This window comes from Nycticebus coucang, chromosome 3 (assembly GCF_027406575.1).
Source record: "Nycticebus coucang isolate mNycCou1 chromosome 3, mNycCou1.pri, whole genome shotgun sequence".
Classification (NCBI taxonomy): Eukaryota; Metazoa; Chordata; class Mammalia; order Primates; family Lorisidae; genus Nycticebus; species Nycticebus coucang.
In genome coordinates, this window is record NC_069782.1 from 46,119,899 (window position 1) to 46,129,071 (window position 9,173).

Consider the following 9,173-nt stretch of genomic DNA (forward strand, 5'->3'; position numbering starts at 1 on the left):
AACTGGAGCTCACTTAAGGTTGAATAAGAAGTCACAATTGTAAAGGTGAGTAGGACTCATTCTGAGGAGTGCGTTCTATGGTAAAGGATTGGAGTGTTATATACCAGGGGAGGCAAATGGAAGTTTCCTATCATGTTATAGGAATAGACTTGGCCATGTATGTGATAGTATGGGTCACTTGAGAGCCTAGATGAAATGAGTACCTGAAGCAGGCTGATGGCAGAATAGAAAGGCTGGTAACAGCTGATGGATTGAATAGAGCGGGCGTCCTCAAACTGCGGCCCGCCGGCCACATGAAACGATGTGAATTGTATTTGTTTCCGTTTTGTTTTTTTACTTCAAAATAAGATATGTGCAGCGTGCATAGGAATTTGTTCATAGTTTTTTTTTTTTTTTAACTATAGTCTGGCCCTCCAATGGTCTGAGGGACAGTGAATTGGCCCCCTGTTTAAAAAGTTTGAGGACGTCTGGAATAGAGCATCAAGCACCCTTATTCTGACTTTCTTTTGGCCGTTACACACATTGGTCACTAGGAGGCATAGTTCATCAACTAGTAAGGCAAAAAGGAAGGCAGTTAGACACCTACCTTGGAAGCCTCCATAGTTGGTGTTGAAGAAAATCAGTATTTAACTTTTAAACTCAAGGCTTTTTGGAAATTGGAATCTATAAGGTTTTTATTCTAAACAGTATTTCAAAGATTAAGTAAATGGCTAAGAAGTCTAAATTGCACTCAATGTGGAACTATTTGAGTATCCTTTATACGCTGATAAGAATGCCCTGACATTTTTATAGATAATTGGCTTTTAACAATTTCTTGAAATACATACTTTTGCTCCGTCCAAATCTGTCATGAGTATATATTTCAAATTAGTTTCTATAATCATAAGTTATAAATTAAACACTTCTTAATAACTCTCCAAGTTCTGTTAAATGTCTTTAAGCAACTAATTAGTGCACTTTTTAAAGCAAGTGTTTGGCTATTTAACTGCCAATTAAGAGAAACTTACCAGTTCATCTCCACTTCTGATTCTCATCCTTTTGACTATTCTTACTAGAAAACAATAGGATGCTAGTTTGTATAAATACCTTTCATGATATTAAATTGCATGTTGCTTGGAAAAAGATTTGTGAGATTTATTTCACATGGCATCTATGGACCACGATAGCTGTTAGGATTCACAGAAGCCTGACATGTATTTAAAACTTACCAATATTTGTACGCAGATTTTGCAAACATAGTCCTGTTACAGTTTACAACTTTTTAAAAATAGGATGCATTATGAATAATCTGCCAAGCATTTGAACAAATTGATTCTCTTTTTATGGCAGATGATGTGGACTTCTGGTTCCATTTAAAATCTCTGCTAATCTTGAGCACCTACTATGTGCCAGGAATTGTTCTAGGTGATTAGGGCACATCAAAAACAATGATCCTTTGTCCTCTTGAATAGCTTACATTCTAGTAGGAAGGGGAACAGAAATAAGCAATAGGCATAATAAATTATCCAGTGGTATGTTAGAAGATAATACATGCTATGGGAAAAATTCGAAGAATTAGGTGGTTGCAATTTTAGAGTGATCAAGATAGGTCTGCTGAGAAGGTGACATTTCAGGCAAGAATTAAAGAAAGTGGGATGAACTTGACTGCTCTGTTGAAAATAGATTATGGGACAATTAACATAGAATTAGGGAGACAAGTTAGGAGCCATTGTGCAGGAATCTAAGAGGAGAGGATAGTGATTTAAATCATAGTGGTAGGGATGGAAGCAGACAGAATCCAGATGTAGTTTGAAGGCATCAGTGGGATTTCCTGATTCAACATGTAGATTGGCTATTGAAAGTAAGAATTACTATAAGGCAAGCATGCTTCTACATATTGTAGTTTGGGGGAGGTAAAGTACAAGGGAGGTACCATATGTTTTAAATATTTAAAAGTTTTATTAAATGAAAATGTGCCAACTGCACCTATCTTGACGTATATACTTTAATAAGAACCTGGAAAACCAGATTTGAATGTATGCCAGGAAATAACTTGAGATCAGAGCTGATCCCACCTTCCATCTCTTTTCATCCCTGACTCTGAACTGTATGGCAAAGGGCCTTCTGCTGCACAGACATGTGGACACCTTACCTTATACATTTAAACTCTCCACATGCCTTGCACATCAGTGCATACAGTGGTGATGTCATGTGTTCTCTGGAACAGTCTGGAGGTCATTTAGGCAGGGTATTTGGAATTCTGAGCACCTGGAGTGGAGTCTACAATGATTAGGCCCTCCAAATGGATGTGTGTTAGGGTGCACAATCCCTCCAAAGCTCAGGGCTCTGGATAAGGGCCTCTTTAAAGCTCAGGGCTCTGGATAAGGGCCTCTTTATGTCCGCTATAAGGGAAGTACTGACCCAAGGTTTTTGGACTGAGCAACTGTACAGATGGGATTGCCATCAACTGAGAAGGGGGCTGCAGGTAGAACAGTGCGAGGAAATCAAATTGGAGCCTCATTCACATATTCGAGTTCTCTACTGCAGAGATGTATAAGAGGAAAAATTTTTTTTTTTTTTTTTGTAGAGACAGAGTCTCACTTTACCGCCCTCGGTAGAGTGCTATGATGTCATAGGACTCACAGCAACCTCCATCCAGCTCTTGGGCTTCCGCGATTCTCCTGCCTCAGCCTCCAGAGCAGCTGGGACTACAGGTGCCCACCACAACGCCCGGCTATATTTTGGTTGCAGTTCAGCTGGGGCTGGGTTTGAACCCGCCACCCTTGGTATATGGGGCCAGTGCCCTACTCACTGAGCCACAGGCGCCACCCAAGAGGAAAATTTTCTTATGCACATATTCATAGTAGCCCTGGGCTGGACCATATCAAAACTGAAGGCTCTTTTCAGTATGGTCATTCTAAACTGTCTAAACCTATTAAAAAACTATGAGCTCTAAGTGTCTGGCACTCCAGGCCCTTACTGAACCAGTTTTACCCCCTCTATCCTATGCATGGTGCTCTTTTTCTTTCTTTCTTTCTTAATGGCAAAAGCTACATCCTGCTTCCCATGACCTAAAATCCTCTCAGACTTTTTCTCTGTAGTGAACTATTCAGTGAATTTCCTTACTAGTAAGTATTCCCCTTACCTGGCATTTAAAAAAAATTTTTAACTTTGGTAGTTCATTTTTTGGCAATAAGCCTTTGGGTCTAAGTTTGAGGTATAAATTTGGGAGTCTTTGGCACATAGATGCTATTAAAAATGGATAGACTGGATAAGATCAACAAGGGAGTGACTATAGAAAAAGAAGAGAACCAAAGACCGAGATTTGGGGCACTCCAACATTTAAAGGTTGGGGTGGGGGAGACCCACCTGCAGAGGAGACTGTGACCAGAGATGTACAAGAGAAACTAAGTGATGTACTTGAAGGCAACTGAATAACTTTATTCAATGAACAACTGATGCTGCTCATAGACAACTTAATATTAGTAACTGTAAAATGCAATTTGAATTAAGCATTTTCAATTTGCTCACCAAAGCAATTTTTTTGTTGTTGCAGTTGTTGTTTAGCAGGCCCGGGCTAGGTTTGAACTGGCCACTCTTGGTATATGTGGCTGATGCCCTACATACTGAGCTACGGGCACTGCCCCCACCAAAGCAATTTTTGTCAACTAGTTCTCTAAACTTTTAAGTAACATTTGTAGGTTTTTATTATATATACAGCCATAGTTTTCTTGAACAGCTATTTCCTGTAATGAATTTCCTGTGAATTTATTTCATTGTCTAAAAAATAGGCAAATAAGGCCATTTTAATAAGTTCATGACCATTAGGAGCAAAGTTGTCACCAATCTATGAGATTCTTACACTGCTGAGATCTCCAATAATGTACTGTGGTGAGGAAGGGCACATTGTACCTCTAAGCTGCTCACAAAATTATTAAATTGTGAAATACCCAACTGGAAATTCTGAATTTTAAAGTCTATAGTTATTAATTTTTGAAATTGATGGCTTGTTTTTTCAGACATTTTCAAATAAGTTAAAATGCATTTGTTGCATCCTGATAAATTCCAGAGTGTTAAACATTATTTTCCTACAAGAGATGACTTGTGCTTCTGGATTGTATCTCATTTTTTACCCTAAGTTTGTGTTTTTCCATATAAAATATCCTTCCCAACTGAACCTGCCTTCAGTGACTCTGAATTAACAGACTCAAAGGAAGTATAATTATTTTCCAGATGAGCTGAAGAATGTCATTCTGTTAGAAGGATGAACAGCTGGTCATGTAGAAATTCTCTGGAATGTTCACTTGCCCTGCACAGATGTTAGGTTAGTGTTTGTCACTGGTATATAGAATTGTAAATATTTTTTAAACAACTTTACTAAAAATCTACAAAACTTTACTAATTGCCTTTCTACCGAAATGACTGCTAATTCATTAGCAATGTGAAGGCTCTGAGATCGGGTTAAGTGCAGTTCAGTGGGACTCCAGATTGCTAGAAATGTCCAGTTTAATCAGATGGTGTTCCTTAGATTAAGAATCAAGACCCTCCAGTGTTTAAATTATCCTTTGTTCTGATTACTTTGGGATTAAGTTTGAATTTCTTAACATGACACAGAAAGGATTTAACTCTTGCTCTGCTCTCCAAGCACATCTCTCTCTCTTCCCCACTTGAATTTTGTTCTAGACATCCATCTCCCTCCCTTCTTCCACTTTGGGCACAGCAGCAACCTTTCCAAGTTAACCTTGGCCAACTCTGACTCGTCCTCCCCTAGTTTATTTCTTGTCAATATCCTCCAAAGAGCTGGTAGGTAGTTTACTCAATGGGCGAGTTTCCCCAGCAGGAGGCTAGGCCTCGGTTTATGCCGTTTATTCTGCCTTACTTCCAGAAGGCACCTTCTACAGAAATGGTTTAAAGGTAGGAGGAGGGAGCTGGGATCGAAGTAAACGAGATTCCAGAACAGAAATCTGGCTAGGCGTTTGCAAAGAAGGACTCGCAGAGGCCGATCGGCGTGTGGAACTCTGTCTTGAAGTGTGGGATCCTAGCCCCGGGTATTTCCCTGGTTTGTCGTTGAGTAACTGCAGTAAGAGATGATGCGGGATGTGCAGACCGGTCCAGAAGGAAGCCCGGGACCTGGGTTTCGGTGCAGAAGAAAGGCTAGTGCCTACGGTCAAGGTCGATGAAAGGAAGGCGGGATGACACGTTAAAGTGGGTTCCCCCCCGCCCCCACCTTCCAAACTGACAGACTGTAGCGCAATTGGTGTTTTAACAGTCCGTCTCTTTATTTAATGACCCTAAGCGAATGTGCGTGTGAGGGAAGACACGCTGTCCTCCCAGCCTCTGAGCTCTGAGATGTTTCCATCGGCCTCCGGAGAGGCTCCTTTCCGCGGACTCCGCGGCTGCAGAGCCTCATTCCGGCCTCCCAGCCGGCTCAGGGCAGGACGCTGCTCCGCCGGGCCTCGAAGCCCCGCGCGCGTCCCCAGGGCCCGAGGGCGGGGAGGCGGCAGCGCTGCAGGGGCCGCCCGGCAGTCGCACCCCTCGCAGCCCACGCGGGGGCGGTTAGCAGAGCGCCCCGCGGGCCAGGCAGAGCAGGACCGGGGATGGCCTCTCAGCGCCCTCTGGGCGTCGGCTCTGGTCGCTGAGCAGCTGGGGGTTCCTCGGCGGGCGCCCGAGTGTAGGAAAGGAGTTTCCGGGCTCGGGTTCCCGCCGCCCGCCCGGGGAAGGAGCACGGAAGCCGGCGGGCGGCGCGGGGCGGAGCCAGGGACGCGGAGGGCGTGGACGCGGCCGCTCCGGAGGGGCCCCAAGTTAATGAGGCGCGCGCCGGCGGCCGGGAACCTCTCCGAGCTGGGCTTTCCCTCGCGGTTCGGGCGCCAGGAGCCGCCTTTTCCGCTGGGTGTCACTGGGGGGTGGGGAAGATGGCCCATTCAAAAGCGCCGCGAGGGGGCCCGGCCAGTGCCCTTCTGTGAGCGCTCGCAAGAGGACGGCAGCGGCCCGGCAGCTCGCGGCTGCGGGACCTTGTGGCGGCGCCTCAGGACGCGGCTGCCGCTCTGCCCAGACCCCGCGCAGCCGCCGCTCTGCCTTCTGCCGGTCAGCCTCCTCTGCGCGCTCCGGGCGGGCGGCCGTGGGAGCTGTTGGGGCGAGGACGGCGCGCGGCTGTTACTGCTGCCCCCGGCCCGAGCGGCTGGAAGCGGAGAGGCCGAGCCAAGCGGCGGTCCCCTCTATGCTGGGAGGATGTTGGAGAGCAGCGGCTGCAAGGCGCTGAAGGAGGGCGTGCTGGAGAAGCGTAGCGACGGGTTGCTGCAGCTCTGGAAGAAAAAGTGCTGCATCCTCACCGAGGAGGGGCTGCTGCTCATCCCGCCCAAGCAGCTGCAACAGCAGCAGCAGCAGCAGCAGCAGCCTGGGCAGGGACCTGCCGAGCCGTCCCAACCCGGCGGACCCCCGGTCTCCGGCCTTGAGCCGCCGGTCAAGCTCAAAGAATTGCACTTTTCCAACATGAAGACCGTGGATTGCGTGGAGCGCAAGGGCAAGTACATGTACTTCACTGTGGTGATGGCTGAGGGCAAAGAGATCGACTTTCGCTGCCCACAGGACCAGGGCTGGAACGCCGAGATCACGCTGCAGATGGTGCAGTACAAGAATCGTCAGGCCATCCTGGCGGTCAAGTCCACGCGGCAGAAGCAGCAGCACTTGGTCCAGCAGCAGGCGCAGCAGCAGCTCCCGCAGCCGCAGCCGCAGCTCCAGCCCCAGCCCCAGCCCCAGCCCCAGCCCCAGCAGCCTCAGCCCCAGCAGCCTCAGCCCCAGCCCCAGCCCAAGCCTCAGCCCCAACCCCAACCCAAACCTCAGCCCCAGCAGCTCCATCCATATCCGCATCCACATCCGCACTCTCATCCGCACCCCCACCCGCATCCGCACCCTCACCCCCACCAACTACCGCACCCGCACCAACAACCGCACTCGCAGCCGCACGGCCACCGGCTTCTCCGCAGCACCTCCAACTCTGCCTGAAGGGGGCAGCACCGGGGCCGGCAAGGTGAGGTCCTGCCTCTTTGGCTGGGGCTTGTGGGGGGTTGGGAGGAGGAGGAAGTTCGCACTCGGGAGTGAGAAATCATTCCAAGTTTCTGGGGAGATGGCAAGAAAGGACGCTACGGGAGCAGGAGGCCCGGCGAGAGACGGGAGCTGGGAAGGTGGGCCAGGCCGCGAGGCCGCTCAGACCGCCACGCACTGGGCCCGGCCGCCCTGCGCACCCAGCGCCGCTCGGCTACGGGTCCGCGCGCTGCAGGCCGCGACCTCGGTGTCTTCCCGAGTGCGCTTTGTCCGCCCAAGTGTCCCGAACACAACTGGGTCTTAGGCCTCCGAGCCACCGACTTCATTTGCTGTTATTTCCATACAGGTTTCGAGGACTTGAGGAAGTGGGACGAGCATATTTCTATTGTCTTCGCTTGGATCGAAAACAAGACTCCCCACCCGGCAGCAGATCTTGCAGTTTGGACGTCACCCTACCGAAAACTCGGGATTCTCAGTTTTCTGCGTACTCTTCATCACGATGCAGGAAACGACTTCAAGTAGAGAAGACTTTATTTATGAACCTTTGAAAGGATCTTTCAGTATGGTGGACCTTGTAGGAGCGATGATGTACTGTAATTTTATTTTAATGTATTTTGATTTATGATTATTTATTAGTTTTTTAAAAATGCTTGTTCTAAGACATTTCTGAATGTAGGTCATTTTACAAAAAGGAAACTTTATTTTCGAAAACTTGTTCTCTGGTGAGTCCTAATCTTGGAAAAGAAAAAAAGAGAAAGGGCGGTGGAGGGGAAAACATGAATCCGTTCATGATTCCTGGGGCATTTTCAGGAGGTCTGACACTTTCATTGTTATGCCAGGTGGCTGAAATTAAACTGATATTTTTTTTTTGAGTTTTTTCCTCCTTAGTTTGTATAGAGTAGAAGTTTAAAAAAGCTAAAAGTTCAGAATTGTGTAATTATGAAAATCTAATGCTGAAGTTATTGTTTTTCTAAAACGAAATCCGTAGTAATGATATCTGGTTTCTAAATATTTGAAACATAACCAAACTGATGACAGAATGATCATATCTTGACTGTGGTAGGACTGGGTATACTGTAGGAAAAACCTTGCTTAAATCATATGTATGTAAAGGGTTTCATAAGTTGAGTCCCTTTGATTGATTTATAAGTATGAATGCCTTAGATGATTCATTTCAAAAATGTCATGGGGGAAAACAGAATCATTTAACTGGTTTAGAGAGTATTTTTGCCCCTGTCCGGACTAGTACCCTTCTCCAAGAGCTTTGCCCACTTAACTTGAACCACATTTTCTGATCCTTTTACTTTATTCTAGAGGCACACCGAAGTATCTCATCATTGAAAGTACAGTTTGTAAATAAAGGAGTAGGAATCATAACTTTTAGTTTTCATACCGCAATGATGTTTATCAGAGAAACCAACTGTTTTGCTTTTTATTGCTCTGTGAGAAAAATTGAATAGGAAAGGACTGGGTAAATACTGGATTTTCAGTAAGAAAACAACCCCAGTCTTGTTTTGGCAGCCACTTGTTCAGGAGGACTGTAGGAGAAAAAAAGAGGATGTGCTTTTAAAGGTAGAACAAACCCTCTTCTGTGTTAAATCAAAAGGATGGTTAAAATCTAAGAGGGCAGATGCTACTTAAGTTTAAAAAGAGCCATAGATGATACCACATCCTCTTGGGGCTGAATATCACTTCCTATCTGCATGGCTTCACTAACTGGTCTCTGTTTTCCATTATCTTTTTCACAAAAGTCCTGGTCAGTGTTTTTCCAGCATTTCAATTGGAATAGTCAGTATTAGACCACTGCTAAGTTCTGTAGTCAAGAAATGGAAATGGAATTGCATGCTGGGGATGTCTTTATTCTTCCACTTAGGAGGGAGTTTCAAGGTGAAATTACTTTTTAGTGCAGTATTTAAATAATGAGATTTTGAGATCATAACTCTTGTCCAAAAAGTTGCAGGGAAAATTAAAACTTGAGCAAATGGCAAATAGTTAAGTGGACTCTCACTTCTAGTGGCTGTTAGGTTGTAGGTGTGAAACTATGCTGCTGAGGTTTAAAAACTCGTTTACGTATATATGAGACAGCTCAGAGAGCCAGATGTAAAGATTTCTTAAGTTTGGTGCAGTTTCCTTAGAATTACTGATGTATTTTT

At 46.0% G+C, this 9,173-nt stretch overlaps 1 protein-coding gene across 1 annotated transcript; it reads left to right on the forward strand.

Moving 5' to 3' along the window:
- Positions 1-5,592: 5,592 nt before the first annotated feature.
- Positions 5,593-8,867, forward strand: PHLDA1 (pleckstrin homology like domain family A member 1). The gene is made up of 2 exons (XM_053585426.1): positions 5,593-7,006; positions 7,367-8,867. The coding sequence occupies exon 1, from the start codon at positions 5,785-5,787 to the stop codon at positions 6,979-6,981; it is 1,197 nt and encodes a 398-aa protein (XP_053441401.1). The 5' UTR covers positions 5,593-5,784; the 3' UTR covers positions 6,982-7,006; positions 7,367-8,867.
- Positions 8,868-9,173: the final 306 nt, after the last annotated feature.